General features: G+C 37.4%; 1 protein-coding gene across 1 annotated transcript in view; it reads right to left on the bottom strand.

Annotated features, from left to right (window-relative positions):
• COPB2 (COPI coat complex subunit beta 2) overlaps positions 1–16,840 on the bottom strand; it is a 30,614-nt gene extending 13,774 nt beyond the window's left edge. The window contains exons 1-7 of the mRNA XM_047735771.1: positions 16,712–16,840; positions 8,402–8,539; positions 4,822–4,908; positions 4,318–4,444; positions 3,311–3,459; positions 1,314–1,460; positions 382–481 (exon numbers count right to left, since the gene is read on the bottom strand). Of these exons, the coding sequence (XP_047591727.1) occupies positions 382–481; positions 1,314–1,460; positions 3,311–3,459; positions 4,318–4,444; positions 4,822–4,908; positions 8,402–8,539; positions 16,712–16,714 (751 nt within the window). The 5' untranslated portion in view covers positions 16,715–16,840. The remainder of the gene's footprint in view (positions 1–381; positions 482–1,313; positions 1,461–3,310; positions 3,460–4,317; positions 4,445–4,821; positions 4,909–8,401; positions 8,540–16,711) is intronic.
• Between the last annotated feature and the right edge of the window lie 2,233 nt (positions 16,841–19,073).

The raw sequence follows: 19,073 nt of genomic DNA, 5'->3' as shown, positions 1-19,073 counted from the left end.
GATGATGGGGGCGCCTGGGTGGCTCAGTGTGTTAAAGCCTCTGCCTTCGGCTCAGGTCATGATCCCAGTGTTCTGGGATAGAGCCCCGCATCCGGCTCTCTGCTCAGCGGGGAGCCTGCTTCCTCTTCTCTCTGCCTCTCTTCCTACTTGTGATCTCTGTCTGTCCAATAAATAAATTAAAAAAATCTTTAAAAAAAAAAAAAAAGGAATGATGAAGAAGAAGATAACAATGCCCCTTCGCTCTGTTACAGCACAAATATTCTACTCTAATCAAAAGAGCAAAATTCTCAGAAACCTCCAATTACAATGCAAGGCACTACCTGACTTAAATAACTACTTAGTAATTACAAGCACAGGAATAAACATACATTTCGAACTTACCATCTTCTGAACCTGTGATGATGATTGGCAACTCAGGATGAAAACTGGCGCAAGACACATTTTGAGCATGTCCCTCCAGTGTCTGTACACATGTCTTATTCTGTAATCAAGACACAAAATATTTTTAGTGAAAAACAAGTAACTCATCCTTAATTTTTCCAGTTTGCAGATACATAAAAATGAGAGCTATTATTTTAATCTAAATAATTTTTGATACAGAAATTTTGAAACACAATTATCGGCATAATTTCTCTAATTCTTTGACAACACAGGGAAATAGAATTTTAACTATCACATTTAAAGAAGAAAACACACACACCTCAAAAGATCTGGTTTTCGTATGACTATTTTCTCTCCCAAACATCTAAGATAATATCTTTAATAATTTTATCCTGTACTTAAACACAAATCTGAATAAGGTTCTCAGTAACAGTGATTTTCTAGGCCTCATTTTATTAACTGTTTATGGAAATTTTGATGTGAGAAAACAGAAATTTAATCTGTCTCTGAGAGATAAAAAGCATAGTAACAAGAAGTAATAACTAGGTTTACAAAGTCTATGTGGCAAAACATCTGTAACATGGGGATGTCATGGTATTATTCATTTATCTGCTAGTTTTCAAATATGGACAGAAGTCTACCAGTGAGGATACTAGAGGGTGTAATAACTTCATTTTAGTCAAAATATTTAAATTTTTTAATTTCTACTACTAAGTAAAAAATAAACATAATGGTGTTTTATTTTAAAATCTCAATAGGCATTTCTTTCATTTTTATGGAGAACTCTAGGACTACTGTTTAGAGGCAAATACTGAAGACTTAAGTTATTATGCTCTCAACAGAGTTCAATAACCCAAGTCTTAACTATCTTGTAACAAACAGTGAAATCCATGTCTAACATATGATAAAGTAAGATTATGAAAAAACTGTACCTGATAGTCCCATATTTTAACAAGACGGTCATCTGCACCTGAAATGAGGTATGGTTTGTCGCCACCACTGTAGTAATCGATGCAATTCACACCTTTCTCATGTCCCTCCAGAGTGAAGTTTGGTGAGGAAGAACCCAACTGCCATACCTTTAAAGAGCAAGAGCATCTGCCAGTCAATAAGGGGCCTTGCTTTTCAGAAAGCAGCTCCATCACACTTCTGACATATTATATAAAGTGCCAAAGCCCAGGAAAGGAAAACTAAAGAATGTACATTTCTTTCACCCATTTATTTCTGTTCTTTCTCACTTTACTTGACTTTCCAGGGGGCAGAATAACTATAGTATTCTCCAAAAATGCCAATTTCCAGGCTTTATCTCTAGAGATTTCTCTTTATCCCTATAGTTCCCCAGGAATCTAGATTTTTAACAGACATCCCAGTGATCCACAGGTTATAGTCTAAAGAACAGTAAGAAATGATTTTACGAGAATTTTAATATAAAGATAATGAAAGTGGATTTAGTAAGGTATATTAAAAAGAGAAAATGACCACATAACAACACATTTAAAACATTTAAAGTATGGAAAAGTAGTCAAACGTTACCATAGCGTAGTATTGAGCTTTATCTTTACAAATAATTATTGAGTGCCTCCTACAAAGGAGGCCCTCTGGGAAGTATAAAGATGCATAAACAAATGTTTACCACTGACTGTATACAACAAACTTTACTTGAGCCAAAGATAAGACAATTTATGTTCTCAAGATACAACTTTTAGTGAAGAAAGTTCGAAACTAATTTCAAAGTTTTCAACCTATGTCAAAAGCAAGGACAATCCAGCAAAAGGGAAAAAAAAAGTAAGGTCAAAACCCTAAGATATTTAGACAGATATCATTTAATACTCAATTATCAGACAAATAACATTTTATGTAAGTTAAAGGAATGTTATATAGATGTAAGCATACACACGTAAGTAAAAGTTAGTGCAATATAGCATTTTAAAACCTATGCATATAGAGACATTTTAAATAGCGTAATGGAAAAGGGAGTATGCCTACCACTCATGCAACAAGTATTAAGCCTTTAGCACAAGCAAGGCACTGTGTTGCTTGCTACCGAGTCTGTTTGAGGGAGTGGGGGTGACACCCAGTTCCTGCCCAAACATCAACATTTTGGGGGATAAAGATTTCTGGAGACATATTAGATATCGCTCAAAATGAAGGGCATAATAAAGACAAAAAGGAATGGAAGGAATGGGATGAGCATGACTGGCTCTGTCTAGAGGTGAAATGGATGTCTGAAGAAAGCCTCTCAGAGTAAGTAATTGTGCTGAGCCTTGAAAGATGAGTAGTTCTCCAGAGGAAAAAAAAGTAAAAAAGGGAGAATAAAGAGCATTGCAAGCAGAGGTAACAGTTGAATGAGGGTCTATGTACATTCATGGCATTTCTGGAGAATGGTGGATAGACCGGGATTATAGGAGATATAATATTAGCTGTGGCTAGTCTTGGAAACCCTCATATTCAACAGTACGGTAGTGGAACTTTACTCTTACACTGGGAATGGAAAGTTGAAATCCATGTTTTAGAAAGATACCTGGCAGTAGTACAGAGAAATGCAGTAAGGAAAAGAGAATGGAGGCAGAGGAAATTTTAATGTAAAACAGATTAATAATTGGCAGATGTCAACAATGAATACACTAAAAGGAAACAGGAAATAGAGGAAATACACAAAAAGGAGAGGAAACAGAAGTAAGAGGACATACTGGCATCTTTCTTATTCTGGGTTTGCAGTAGTTTAAAAGTCTTAGAATATATTGCTTTGACACAGAAAAACACTCCTCCTGTTAAGAGCATCAAGTTACCACAAGTCCTATTTTGATTTCAATATGAGCTTTTAAGAGAAACTTCTAAGCAGGAATAAATTTCATGGGCAGCCAGTAGTAAAATATCTCAAACAACTACATTTCACCATCATAATGGATACAAAGAGCAGGCACCCTACCTTGATGGTCCTGTCCAAAGACGCACTGGCAAACTGATTGTTATCTTTAGGATTGATCACAATCTGCATAACATAATGGGTGTGTCCTTCAAACACTTGTGAGCAGGACCATTTTTTATCCCAGTCCCAGAGCTTAATAAGCATGTCATCTAGGCCAAAAGAAAGTCTCAAGTTAGTTGCCATTTATATTTCTTTCATTTAGAACTAAGATGCAGTCTTTGTGCCTTTTAAGGCAGCAAATCTAAGAGAAATCATACATTCCAAGGCTTAAAGAAACAGAATCAGAACTGAACAGATTTTTTAAAACCTTATTTATCCTAAGAATAAACTTAACTCCCTACAGAAGAGGTGAGATAAGATAGAGAAATTACTACTAGTAAATACAAAAATTTCATGAAAAATTTTAAGAAAGACTCAAGCGGGCTTTACAGAATGACAGAAGAGTAACACAAGTCTGATTAGAATCTAAGTATGACTGAATAATGATGGCAGTGACTAGGGAATAAGCATTTCTCTTATAAGAATGGTGGAAAAAAAAGCTTTGAATTACTTCTCAATTTTAACTTAAAAATGTTTCAAAGAGCTACTACCAAATCAGTACAACTTGTTTTAATTCCCTCCAAAAGTTCACTGTTCTAGATATAATGCCACGGAGCAAACTAGCCTGAATATAAAGAAAAAAGTGATGAGGGTATGTAGCAATCTGGCAAAAACTCACCCACCAGCACATAAATTAGCTTTCTGTTCAGCAGATGTTTAATCATCTAGACCTTCAGGCCTTCCCTGACAGAAACTGGAGCAATTGTTACACAAATCCTAAGTAGAGTTGATATTTCATTAAATACGAAAGCAAGCAGCACTGATAGCAGGGTAATGGATTTAAATAGTTTAAAGGCTGCTCGGAATTAGAACTCCACATGTAACAGCAGTGAAAGAATTGCAAGTCTCACTGAATGAAAATGAATTACTGAAAGAGATACACGTGACCAAAAGGAGTCATCTCTTACCACTGCTAGTCAGAATGAAAGGCTGCGTTGGATGAACAGCAATACAGCGAATGTAGTCTGAGTGTGCTTCAAACATATGAACTCTCTCCAGAGTATTATAATTGAACACTCTTATCTGCATGTCATCCTAGAAATGGAAATTTAGAAATTATTATTGTTATAAAGTAAACTGTGCAAAATGGTGTAGGAGCGCATGGGTGGCTCAGTCAGTTAGGTGTCCCGACTTTTGATTTCAGCTCAGGTAGTAAGTAAACTCAGGGTCCTGGGATGGAGTCCCACATCAGCCTCTCCACTCAGCTGGGAATCTGCCTCTCTGTACCCGCATCCCTTGCTTTCTCTAAAAATAAATATGAATCTTGAAAAAAAAAAGTGTACCATAGGCTCAAGTTATAAAGTCCATGCTTCAAAACATTAGACTAATTAATAATCAAGAATCAAAATCATTTGCATAATCACTGACCAATTAAGAAACTGAAGGAATTAGAAATTCATATAATTACTTACCGCTCCTGTCACAACCCAATTCTTTCTTGCAACAAACTTTGCAGCCCGAACAGGAAGATCACACACTTCAAATGTTTTCACCAATGTCTTTAAAATTTAATAAGAATATACACTTTGAGTTATGAGAAAATAACTGAAAAAACTACTGTGTTACATTTAAAATATCCAATTATTTAGATCATTCCTAATTTAAAAATATTCTCAGGCTAAAACACAAAAGCTCAACAATCAAATGAAAAAAACAGACTAATCATCTTTTCTTTAACAGTTTCAAAATTAAAATACTTATAAAGGATAAAAGAAAGCAAATCTCCACAAGATGGAATTCCAGATCCTCTGTGCTCCAGCCTGTCCTTCCCTATCTCCTTAGCCTTACCTTTGGCTACTCCCACCGTTACCTTTACTCCTCCTGTGCCCTCTGCCTGAAAAACCACAAACAGAACCTCATACTCCCCATTCATAACATAGCACCTTCATAATTATGTGTCTAATGTTAATCTTTTCTGCTAAGCTCCCCAAGGGCAAGAATCCTGTTCACCACTGTATTCCCAGAGCCTAGAACAGTGGCTGGCAAACAACCAGTGTGCAGTAACTATTTGTTGAATGAATTGGCTCTTAGTTTTTTCTTTTTAAAATTAAACCTATCAACTCACAAAATAAACTCATAAACAAGATCCAATTCTTTTGAACACTTTAGCAATATGTTTCCATATAAATGCCATTTACCTCTTTTTAGTGAAGCATGAAAACACAGTGATTTAGATGTCTCTTCAAGCTGCTCAAAATGGAATAATATATATAGGATAAAAGCAGAAAACTGAAAAAGCCTCTTAGAAAGAACAGGGATAAATGCATGTCTTTGTCCTCCCACTATGATGCCTTATTTTTTTTTTTAAAGATTTTATTTATTTATTTGACAGACAGAGATCACAAGTAGGCAGAGAGGCAAGCAGAGAGAGAGAGAGAGAGAGAGAGGAGGAAGCAGGCTCCCCGCTGAGCAGAGAACCCGATGCGGGGCTCGATTCCAGGACCCTGGGATCATGACCTGAGCCGAAGGCAGAGGCTTTAACCCACTGAGCCACCCAGGTGCCCCTGATGTCTTATTTTTTAAGATTCTGAGATTCAAACTATCATTTTGCAATCTCTCTTTTTTATACCAGAGAGTAATGAAAAACAGCACAATCTTACTGATTAACCATGTACACTAAATAAAAAGAATCAAAACTAGTACACCTGAAACTAATGTTATATTGTATGTCAACTATACTTTCAAAAAAAAAAGTTGTAAGAAAAAAGAAACAATAGAGACTGGTTCATAAGAACTGTTGAGCCTACTCTGGCCTTCTGAAGCCAGACTTCACAAATTCTTCACACAAACACAATAAATGGGAGCGTCAGCTCTAACCTGTACAACTATCAGCTGACTACCATACAGTGAGCAGACACAACATACAATCTATAAGATGACAGAAAAATCCACAAAAGCTCATAAGGAGCCAACAAATCCATGGATCTGCTGAGCAGTACAAATAAAGCAGCTGCAGAACAGTCACGGTTAAGGTCCATGTTAAGTGCTGTGGCTGATAAAAATGACACGAGAGATGGTCTCTGCATTATAGAAGCTAAACAATCTATAAAGAGGAAGAAATGCTACACACTCAATATAACTTAATGTAAGTTAGGGAAATAATGACTAACACTTGTATGGGACTTTACACAATATTATCTAGTTTGATTTAATCCTTTTGACAATCCTGTGATATAGGGAAGGCAACAATATCCTCTTCATTTTAGATAAGTAACTGAGCCTTAACATGTTTAAGAGGTTTGCCCGCATCATTTATTGAAGCAGGATGGCTTCAAACTGTTAACATACTGATTTTTAACCACTGCACTCACCACCTCAAAGACTTATTTGAAATTCAAGTACATTTGAATTTACTTCCAAAACCGTTTTGCCTCTTTGAAGAATTTTGCTCTTAATATACATGAGTGGCAAGTAACTTCTATTGGTGATAGAGGGAAAAAAAGAGGTAGAACCAAAAATAGACCAACCATTAAACAAAGACTTACTCAGTATCTACTATAAGTCTCACTGTCAAATAGGCACTTGTAGTAACAGTGGAAAGTAAGACTACTATAATCCCTACCCATCCCAGGACTGCATTCTTGAAGGAAAGAAGGAAATCAGAAGAAGTTACCAACAAGATGAATTTTGAAAGTGGAAGCAGGTGGCCCTGCCAGAGGGCACAGAAGGGCACAAAAGAAAAAAAGAGGCAAACTGGATGAACCAGAGAGAGTTACGTTACAGTAAAACCAAGAGAAAGTTAAGGGAAGTACAGCTGGGATTTAGAACATACCACAGTGAAATGACAGATCTGAGAAATGGCTAAATGGAGTTGCCAGAAGGTATCCCTAGGAAGAATTAGGATACGTGGTGGGGTTTAGAGGAGGCACCAACATATCTGTTAAGCATAAAATCACAAAGATATTAAGTCTGTGAAAACAGAAGTGGATCAAAAAAAGCAGTTAGCATGCATACTATCTGCATTAAGACAAATGGATTCACAAAATGAAGAACTGAAATTGTAGAGGTTAGAAATCCTGATATAGTCAAATAGTGATAAATGGAATACTGATTATTCATTAGCTCAAAAAACAATTATTGAGTACTTACTATGTGTCAGACAATGTTATCAGCACTGGCATAAAGCAGGGAACAAAGTGTTAATGTTTATAAAATGTCATTGATGGGGTTCTGCTTTAGTGTGCAGTCATTCTGTGCCATTACAGGGATGTAAGACTGTAAGGGTGATTTTAGATTTATTACTGACCTTGGTTCCTAAGCCTATTTTTCCATTTTAAATTACTCAATGTGAATTTTGTCTGGCTATTAAGAACTTAACCTTACATGTTGAAAATAATGATTGTGTAAGTAGACACATAACTGTATGGGCTGGTGCTCACTGTATGTTCTGTATTTTGAAGGGAAACGATTAAGAACCATCAACAAAGACTGGAAAATAAGAGATAAACCAATTTGAAGGATAAATGATTTACTCAGATGATAAAGAGCAAAATAAGCATTTAAGGCAGATAATCTGTATAACGCATATTCTCATATGTGTAATCAAAAGCTGACTACAAATACTTCTCTAACACTCTATAATTTGAATAGTTGATTGAAAGTTACCTGCATATCATTATATCAATTATTTGGGAAAAAATAAAATTAAAAATCCCATTCTTAAGATCATTAAAATATTGACTGAATAGAAAATTAAGTACTATTCAATCTTTATCTATAGCAAGTGACCTTATATTGTTGGCAGTTTCCTTCATTTCAAAAAGATAATACTAACTTACATCAGAATATGACATTTAAGTATTGTATATAACAAGACTGAAACGGTTTCTTCCATAAGCGATAACCCTGTAACTGTTAGTTCCTCTTTCCTGAAAATACTTTGTACTAATTTATTTGAGAAAGCAATCTGTACACCTACTGGACTCTCTGTCTTCTCTTGCATTATAAACACAGTCTAACACACTGTTTCTAAAAGTCCTTAAAAATTCCTACCTGTGTTTCATGATTCCAAACGCACACACTGCCATTGTAAAGACTTGCCAACATCCATGGCTCTGTAGGATGCAAATCCACGCTCTTAACTCGATCAGACCGAGCAGTTAGCTTTCTCTTTATATCAAGTCGCAGAGGCTAAGAAAAAACAACATAAAAAGCCCTCAAAACATTAAATTGCTATGCCAAATAAATCATGTTTGAGATCTTAACTAAAAACAGTGCATTAAGAGGCCTTCAAAAAAATTCAGTTTTTACTTTGCTGAACTGTAGACAGTTTCAAGTCTACAGCACCCACTTCTTCACTCGTACTAACATAAGAGTATTTAAATTTTTTTAATTTATAGTAGTGGTTGTCAAACTTTTTGGTCTCAGGACCCCTTTCCACTCAAAAAAATTTCCTAAAAAGCTTTTGCTTACATAGGTTGTATTTATTGATATTTACCATACTGAAACATTAAAACCAAAACAAGCTAAAAATATTTATGTATTAATTCATTTCCTTTTTAAAAAGATTTTATTTATTTACTATTATTTAATTTATTGTTTAATTATTTATTTAAATTATTTTATTATTTAAATTATTTATTTAAACTATTTAAATAAATAGTAGGCAAAGAGGCAGGCAGAGAGAGAGAGGGAGAGGCAGGCTCTCTGCTGAGCAGAGAACCTGATGTGGGGTTCGATTCCAGGACCCTGGGATCATGACCTGAGCTGAAGGCAGAGGCTTCAACCCACTGAGCCACCCAGGTGCTCCTATTAATTCATTTTCAAATAAAAATAAACTCATTACATGTTGACTTAACTATTTTAATGAAAATAACTATATTTTCAAAAGAAATTTAGTGAGAAGAATGGCAATTTATTTTTCCACATTCTTGCAAAACTCTTTAACGTTCTGTCTTAATAGGAGACAGCTGGTTTCTCATATCTGCTTTGGCCTTCAATATGTTGTGATATGCTGTTTTGGCTGATGTATATGAAAAAAAAAACTTGGCCTCACAAAGATACGTAGTTGGAAAAAGAGAACTATTTTATTTTTTTAAAGATTTTAAAAAATTTGTGAGAGAGAGAGAAAATGCACAAAGAGTGGGAGCAGTAGGCAGAAGGAGAAGCAGGTTCCCCAATGAGCAAGGAGCCTGATGAGGGACTCATCCCAGGACCCTGGGATCATGACCTGAGCTGAAAGCAGAAGCTTAACTGACTGAGCCACCCAGGTGACCGAAGATAAATATTTTAATAACTTTTAAACATTTTTATAAAGATTTTATTTATTTATTTATTTATTTATTTATTTATTTATTAAAGAGAGAGAGAGAATGAATGAGCGTGGAGGGGCAGAGGGAGAAGTAGGCGCACTGCTGAGCAGGGAGCAGATTAGGGGCTTTGATCCCAGGACTCTGGTATCATGACCTAAGCTAAAGGCAGACGCTTAACCGACTGAGCCATCCAGGCACTCTAATAACTTTTTAAAAATAGTTGTGAATAGGGGCGCCTGGGTGGCTCAGTGGGTTAAGCCGCTGCCTTCGGCTCAGGTCATGATCTCAGGGTCCTGGGATCGAGTCCCGCATCGGGCTCTCTGCTCGGCAGGGAGCCTGCTTCTCTCTCTCTCTGCCTGTCTCTCTGCCTACTTGTGATCTCTGTCTGTAAAATAAATAAATAAAATTTAAAAAAAAAGTTGTGAATAGAATATTCTTCACTTTTCAAAACTTGAAAAGTGGTAGCTCCTTAAAGGTTAGTTGCAACGTGAAATCTGAAAGCACATAAATGAACCTTTTATGAACTTTTTATACTTTGTTACATGAAATCTCTTGGCCTATTATGCATTTTGAATGGATCTCTAACCCATGCATCTTTTGTAACATCATGCATTGGCTTTTGGAAAATTCTGAATCAACGAATTATGCAAATCTTCCAAATTTTGACACATTTCATTATATAGTAACAAAAAGGTCACATTCATTAATATCACCATCTACCACAATGGATAAATCTTCAAGTATTAGAAATCTAAACAGTTTAATGACAGAATATTTCTAAAATTCTAATTTTCACTTCAAAGCACCAATTTTATCACTGGGAACAAATAATGTCAAGGACCAGCTAACGTCTCTCAGTTTTTAGAAAATGTCTGCCAAATAATCAAGTCTGAACAAACATAGTATGTCAGTCACTGCTTCAAGCAAGCTTGTAACTTAACAGTATGCAACAAAAGTATCTTGTGCATACTTCTCATGTCATTACACAGAATATTTAAAAGATGTAGGCTCGAGTATCGAGATGTAATAAAACTAGCGTTTTTTTCCTTCTTCCTCAATGACATTCTTAAGTGAAACTGGATTAAAAAAAAATTGTGTGGTAATGAGGAATGTACTGTTAGTTCAATTTGATGACATTATACCAGTAGTTCAGTTTTATCTTTCATTTGTTTTACAGCAATAGTGCAAATTATCAACATAGGGAACCTCCTGGAAGACTATGGGGGACTTGTAGGAGACTACAGATCACACTTTGAGAATCTCTGGTTTACACAGAATCTAGTAAGTAAATGTAAAATATCTACTAAATCACAAGGTTGTGCCCATGTCATTAGTGTCCTATCAGAAAATATTCTGGGGGCGCCTGGGTGGCTCAGTGGGTTAAGCCTCTGCCTTCGGCTCAGGTCATGATCCCGGGGTCCTGGGATCGAGCCCCGCATCGGGCTCCCTGCTCAGCAGGGAGCCTGCTTCCTCCTCTCTCTCTCTGCCTGCCTCTCTGCCTACTGTGATCTCTCTCTGTCAAATAAATAAATAAAATCTTAAAAAAAAAAAAAAAGAAAAAGAAAAAAAAAGAAAAAGGAAAAAAAAAAAGAAAATATTCTGAAGAAGTGTTATTCATGAAGTCTTAGTAATCCTAAAACTATATCAATCAAAACAGTATAGCATTGGCATAAAAACACAAAGATCAATGGAACAGAATAGAGAGTCCAGAAATAAACCCACGCATATATGGTCAATTACCCCACAAAAAAAGGAGCCCAGAATATACAATGGGCAAAGGATGGTCTCTTCAATAAATGGTGTTGGGCAAACCGGACAACAATATGCAAATGAATGAAACAGAGGAGTGCCTGGGTGGCTCAGTTGGTTAAGTGTCTTGACTTTTGATATCAGCTCAGGTCATTATCTCAGGGTTGTGAGTTTAAGCCCCCTCCTGTGTCAGTCTCTACACTGGGTGTGGAGCCTGCTTAAGATTCTCTCTCTCCCTCTGCCCCTCTCTGTGCTCCCTCTCTCTCTTTAAAAAAAAAAAAAAAAAAGAAAGAAAGAGAGAGAGAGAGAGAGAAGAGAGAGAATGAAACTGGACCATTATCTTATACCAAAAATTAATTCAAAATGGATTAAAGACTTAAATGTAAAACCTGAAACCATAAAACTCCTAGAGGAAAACATAGGCAATAAGTTCCTTGACATTGGTGATGATCTTTTTGGATCTGACACCAAAGTAAGGGCAATAAAAGCAAAAATCACCACGTAGGTCTACATCAAGTAAAAAGTTTCTGCAGAGCAAACTTATTAATAAAATGGAAAGGCAACATAGTGAATGGGAGAAAATAACTGGAAAACATACACCTGGATAAGTGATTAATATTCAAAATATACAAAGAACCCATACAACCTAATAGCAAAAAAATTAACCAAGTAAAAAATAGGAAGAGGTTCTGAATAGACATTTTCCCAAAGAAGATTACAGATGACCAACAGGTACACGAAAAATGTTCAATGTCACTAAACATCACAAATCAAAACCACAATAAGATATCACCTTACACCTGTTAGAATGGCTATTATCAAAAAGACAAGAAATAACAAATGTCAGTGTGGATATGGAGAAAAGGAAACCCCTATGCACTATTGTTTGGAATGTAAACTGGTGTAGCCACTGCAGAAAACAGTGTGGAGGTCCCCTCAAAATTAAAAATAGAACTGGCTATATGACCTAGCATTTCCACTTCTGGGTATTTACCTGAAGAAAAATGAAAGCATCAAGTTGAAGAGACATGTGCACCGGGGTGCCTGGGTGGCTCAGTGGGTTAAACCTCTGCCTTTGGCTCAGGTCATGACCTCAGGGTCCTGGGATGGAGCCCCAAATCGGGCTCTCCGCTCAGCAAGGAGCCTGCTTCCTTCTCTCTCTGCCTGCCTCTCTGCCTACTTGTGACCTCTCAGTCAAGTAAAAAAAAAAAAGAAAAAAAAAAAAGACACGCGCACCCCCATGTTCACTGCTGCATTAGTTACAATAGCCAAGACATGAAAACAACCTAAGTGTCCACTGATAGATGAATGGATAAAGAAAATGTATGTAATATATACATATTATACATAATATTTCAATGTATATATGTATATATTTATATATGTGTAATAATGCCTATTTTTTTGCATATGTATTATTATATATACATTGGAAGTAGTTGAATAAAAGCCTTGTGAGGTGTTTGCTTTGTCTCAGGAAATGATCTACATTGAAATTATCTAGTGATCTTCATTTTGTGTTGAAAAGTAACCTTACATTTCTATTCCATTCATGATCATTGTGGAAGATCATAAAAATAAAGATTCACACACACACACCCACACGAATATTATTCAGATATAAAAAAGAATGAAACCTTGTCATTTGTGACAACATGGATGGACCCTAAGGGTATTATGCTAAGTAAAATAAGTTGGAAAAAGACAAATACTGTATGATCTCACTTATATGTATAATCTTAAAACAAAAAATAAAACAGCTCAAGCTCATACACGCACAGAACAGACTGGTGGTTGCCAGAAGCAGGGGGTGGGTACAGGCAAAATGGATGGAGGTCAAAGAGTACAAACTTCCAATAATAAAATAATTAAGTCATGGGAATATAAGGTATAGTTAAAAATACTGTGTTGCATACTTGAAAGTTGCTAAGAGTAGATCTTAAAAGTTATCACAAGAAAAAAATTATTGTAACCACATACGGTGATAGACATTAACTAGACTTACTCTTGTGATCATTTCACAATATATATAAATAGTAAATCATTATGTTGTACACATGAAATTACTATAACATTATGTCAATTATACCTCAATTACAAAAACTGATTTCTTTGGAGAAAAGTATTTTGGCAGTAATATTAATAAATGGTAGGTGAATGTGATGTGTGATCAATACAGGTTATACCCATGTCCATGAGGGCCTTTGGAGACAAACAGGAATGTTTATAGCATTTTAATGGATTTTAGTCATAGGAACCTAATGTAACTTAATTGGGAACCTAACTAGTGAGTTACTTAGTAATCTAATAAAAGAACCTAATTCTAACTTAATTAGAACCATTTTAAACAAAAATTAAAATACTTTCCAGTCAGAAAATGCTACTAGTTTAAAACTGCTTTTTTTCCAATCTAGATTCAACTAAACAGACAAGAAAATGATGTGAAAAATGTATTTTCTCAATTCTCCCAAGGATACCATCCTAAGAGAAAAGTTAATTCATTATAAACAATGACGCCGAGGTCAGTAATCTTAATTTTCTCTTGGACACAGATGAGGGAAGACTGATTTAAAATATGTTTCCCCTTTAAAAGGTTTTAAACACACCTAAAAGTTTACTTGGCAAGTTACCACTGAATCTTTTTGTGATCTTCCACGATGGTCATGAATGGAATAGAAATTTAGGGTTACTTTTCAACACAAAATGAAGATCACTAGATAATTTCGGCATAGATCATTTCCTGAGACAAAGCAAACACTTCACAAGGCTTTTACTCATCTACTACTTCCAACCTTATTATTACTTCTACAAATGCCTCCCCCGCTTTTAGCAATACCCTAGATTTCTTTATTTGAAAAGATCGGAATTCTCTGGCTCTTCTCTACAATCACCAAAAAAATGTTTCCCCTGCCAAGCCTTCCTCTTCATCTCAAACTTTCTACTTTCAAACCACCATCCTCACAGTTTTTGGTCATTCAGGGAAGCAGGACCTTTTACTTCATCTTTTTCTTAATTTTGCCTCATTTATTAGCATGACAAATTTCAACTCCTTTTACTGGTCTCTTTAGAGTGAACAAACATGAAGTGTCTTCTGTGTGCCAGGAACAACAATGGGGGCTTTCATGTAAGCCAGCACATCTCATACTTTTCCTGTAGCAAATGAGGAAATCCATCACTTATAAATTGTGTATATTTTACCATATGGATGTTTAATGATCACTGAGTAAAAGTGATGCTCTGGAAAGGTGGGCTGAGGGACTAAGCAACCCTAGTGCACCTCCAAATACCCTCCAATTCACAAATCCCAGTTAAAAAAGCAGAGCCAAGATCTTTTGCTATAATTTTGCCCAACATTTAAGTGACTACTTTCAATAAGACATTCTATTAGATATTCCAAAATACAAAGATATTTATACTGTACCCTTAATTCTAAATGTCTCCCTCCATTTTCCAAAAGCTGGATGCATTTAAGGCTCAGCTTAAATTACTGCCACCAAAATAATCTTTTGGATTACCCTTGCCAGAACTATCCTTTCTTAAGGGATTTTAAGAAGCCAATTAAGAAGCTAATTTAGCTTTAAGAAGCTAAATATACACGTCTCTTTTTGCTTTATAGAGTAGATGCTCTTCAAGGGTCTTTACCTCCACAGCATTTTATATATTTGGATATGGGAGTTTAAGGACAGATGGTATAATCGAGGTCTAGAGAATTATGCTGAATTCAAATTTCGGTTCCACCACTCATTTCAAATATGCAATACTGAACAAGTTTACTTAACTTCTCTGAGGTCTGACATACGTAAAAGAGGATTAATACTTTTATCTACGACTGAGTGTTATGAGAATTAAATTCAACGTTAAGCAGTTAGAATAGTGCCTGGCCTATCATAACCACTCCATAAACATTATTTATAACTCATTCTCCCAGCCGCTGTAAGAATTAGGAGGCAAGGGGCACCTGGGTGGCTCAGTGGTTTAAGCCTCTGCCTTCAGGTCGGGTCGTGGTCTCAGGGTTCTGGGATCGAGCCCCGCATCGGGCTCTCTGCTCAGCAGGGAGCCTGCTTCCCTCTCTCTCTCTGCCTGCCTCTCTGCCTACTTATGATCTCTGTCAAATAAATAAATTCTAAAAAAAAAAAAAAAAGAATTAGGAGGCAAATGTTTAGCAAAGTGGATGGGCACATAGTAAAACGCTCTATGGAAAACAAATGAATAAATAAATCCACATTTTGTATCTCATACAGAAAATTTTAAATGCATTAAAGAATGAAGGATATTTAACTATAAAATGTCCATTCCTGAAAGCACAGCACACTCCAGACCAGATCACTGGTTAACCGGAGGCAGAATAATTAAGAGACCTGAGATCTTGCTATAAGAGCTCTTAACCTGGGGACCCACGGAAGTTCACAGGTAAGAATGGGGGAGATGTGGTGTCTGAGTGAACCCACTGAAGTTTTTGCAACACTGTGTGCTTCTCAATCCATTTTTCTAGGAGGATCCATAACTTTCACCAGTTTCCCTAAGGATTCAGCCTCTGTTGTAATTCCAACTCTGCTTCAATTAGCCTTACACAAACTTAAAAGTTTTAAACTACGAGATACAGAATTTAGACTTATTCTCCAACGTCTCCAAGCCCTAGTTAAAAGAAGAGTGGGCAGGAAAACGTTTAAATATAAAATACTGACTTTTTAATATTTTTTCAGAAAAGATATTCTTACACTATTGTAGTTTTTTCCTTCTTATTACAACACTCTTGAGCCAAAGTACTTTAGGGTATTTTGGGGGGTGAGACGGACAATATAAAAGTGCTGTCTGTCACAACTGCCATTCTTACCAGCCACTGTATTTGCAAATGCAGAAAACCACGTCAAACAGTTTTAGAAGCAACGTCCTAACCCTTCCTTGCCCCCTAGAAACTTAAAGTGGGATCCCAAAGCATTCTAAATTCTTTTGACATATACACTTTACCTAATTTCTGAAGGAGTGCTTTTCTGCTTAAGACCGTAGTTTGTGGTTAGCACCCACTACTATAGCATGAGTTTAAGACCTGCTACCGCCGTTTTAAGGGCCGAATGACTAGGTTTGGCAAAGCCCCGGCATTGCCTCTCCACACCACCTCCGATTTCTGGGCCTCACCGCCGCCTCCCTCACAGAACTCAACGCAGACCAGGACCCCACAAGGCCTGAGGCGGCGGCCGCAACGAGAGCCCAGGCCGCTGCTTACCGCAGCCCCCAGTCCAGAAGCCCAAGAACTGGCCTCAGACAAAGAGGCCCCGCTCCTTCCTGCAGGGTCTGGACCTACCATCGCTCCGTTGGTCCGAGCCCGGGAGCCCTCACTTGCCACCAGCGACGCAGTCCCTTAGAGACTCACTGACCCGCTGACCAGCCGACTGACTGACGTGGAACTTCCGGGAGGCAATTCTCGCGATAGTGGAGGCCAGGCTCTTAGCACCTGCGCAAACGCGCCGCGGGGGCTGACGTTTTCCAACACCCTCGCCAGTTTCCTAGGCAACGCGGCCCTCTTCGGGTCTGGAGCCGACTTGGAGCAGCTATAGAGGGCGGGGTGTGGTCTTTACGCCGGGCGGAATCATCTGAGGTTCCTGAAAGAAGATGAGAACTAGAAAACAAAGACGGGGGGGTGGGGGGGGGTGGGGGGGAATTATAATATATATATATATTGAAATATATATGAATATATGAAATAAATAAATATATATATATATGAAAAACGAGATGCTTAGTCCCTTTGGATGCTAACGGCAGGGGGAGCTCCCCTTCGGAGGAGCTGTGCCTTGAGAAGGGCTCTTGGCGTCCTTCCGACTCTGAGGGGAGGGATGGGGGAGAGAAGGTGAAGCAAGGCTCCAAGGCCTCGAGGCTAGAGTACGAGGCACAGCGAGTTCTCTGCAAGCCCCGGACCGAGCGCCGAGTGAGGCTGGGAAGCAATAGCCGGACTCGGGCCGAGCTTCAGACTCGTGAGGTTGGGAGGAGGCCCGAGGAGATGGGGACCACTCCACAATGCATGATCGCCCTTTACTGAGCATACACTGTGTTATTCATTTATTTAACAAATACTTATCGATCTTCGGCTGTGTGCCAGGAGTACTTCTCATATCAAATCCTCATATCGAATCTGAAGTAGCTCCAGGAAGTGCCTTGGCCGAGGCCGGCAGTAAGTGCTGGAGCCAGGGTTTCATCCCGGATTCTCACCCCTCTAAGTCTCATGCTCCATGTACTACGTCAGAGTACCTTTTCGATAAGGTAGTTGAACTCTGGAAGGAGGACCTGAGCCACAGGGATCGAAAAAACTGCAACATATGAACGAGTACCTCTGTCCTGAGAGAAGCCTTGGCTTTTTTAGACCTCTGTATTTTCAGAAAGGCTAAAATTGGGTCTCTGTAGAAACCCAAATTGTACACGCTGTAAAATTGGGTCTCTGTAGAAACTGATATTCAGAGGGAGCCATGGACTCTGTATCAGGTAATTTGGCTTTTAGTGAGAGATTTGCTGCTAATGTGATCTCTTTATGGGCCTCAGAGTTCCTCATATTAAAAAAAAAAATTGGGTTGGGGTGCCTGGGTGGCTCAGTTAAGCGTCTGCTTGGGCTCAGGTCAGGATTTCAGATTCCTGGGATCCAGCCCTGTCCAAGGCTCTCTTCTCAGCGGGAAGCCTGCTTCTCCTTCTCCCTCCCGCTCTGCTCTCTTTCGGTCAAATAAATTAAAAAAAAAAAATTATGTTGAATAATTTCTAAAGATCTTTCCATTTCTACTATTCTGTTTCTGTGATATTTAATAGTAGAAAAGCGGGTCTGGAACTGGATTTAAATGCCAGCAGTTTTATCTTATGAAATGTAAATTGAGACTAATAATTGAATGTTTACTCTGTGAAGTGACTGAGGATCAGAAGAGTTAGTTGAAAGTTTTACAAATGCAAGCTATATCTAATTTACTTGAATAGTGGAGCTGCCAATATTTCTGTCTCGGATACGCTTGCATTTGAGAAAGTATCTTCAGACTTGGCACACTACCAAGTAATACAAAATAAAATGACATCATCTCTATTCTCAAGGCACTCAGTTGGGAATACTTAAATCTTTATGTACCATGGGGCACCCAAGGATTTATTTAGCTAGTATTGATGAGAGCTGAGCCCCCAATTGTCACACTCACTTTGACTATATCTTTTCTCATTTTGTCCCACTGCAGTTAACCAACATTAAGTCCTGCAGTTGTATCCTATAAATTCATTTTTCTTTCAACCATTACATATTGAATGTGTATTATATCTAAAGCACTATACGAGGGGCTGCCTGAAAAATAAACCTATAAAAATTTAGTCCTGGATTTGGCTGAGAGAAATTCCATTTTAAAGAAATAAGATTCTCACATATGAACAAATACATAAAATAACATTAAATATATGTGTATATTCCTATATTTTCAACTGTGGGTTTAAATCTTTTGTTTACTCTGGTTTAGAAGAGATTGGAAGGTTAGGAAAATAGCTCTGGGGAAAAACAAATATGGATAAGCTTAGCAAATTAGTAAAGGGTTTCCCAAGAGGTTGATTGCAGTTGATCAACAGATCTTAAAGTCTTACCTGGTCAGTTTCTAGGATGACTGTTTCAACCCTGCCTTTTTTCTGCTGCTGGGGGAATTCCAAATGGA

Source organism: Lutra lutra, chromosome 1 (assembly GCF_902655055.1).
Source record: "Lutra lutra chromosome 1, mLutLut1.2, whole genome shotgun sequence".
Taxonomy (NCBI): domain Eukaryota; kingdom Metazoa; phylum Chordata; class Mammalia; order Carnivora; family Mustelidae; genus Lutra; species Lutra lutra.
Note: the sequence above shows the minus strand (reverse complement) of the source record. Positions and strands in the feature narration are given on the sequence as shown.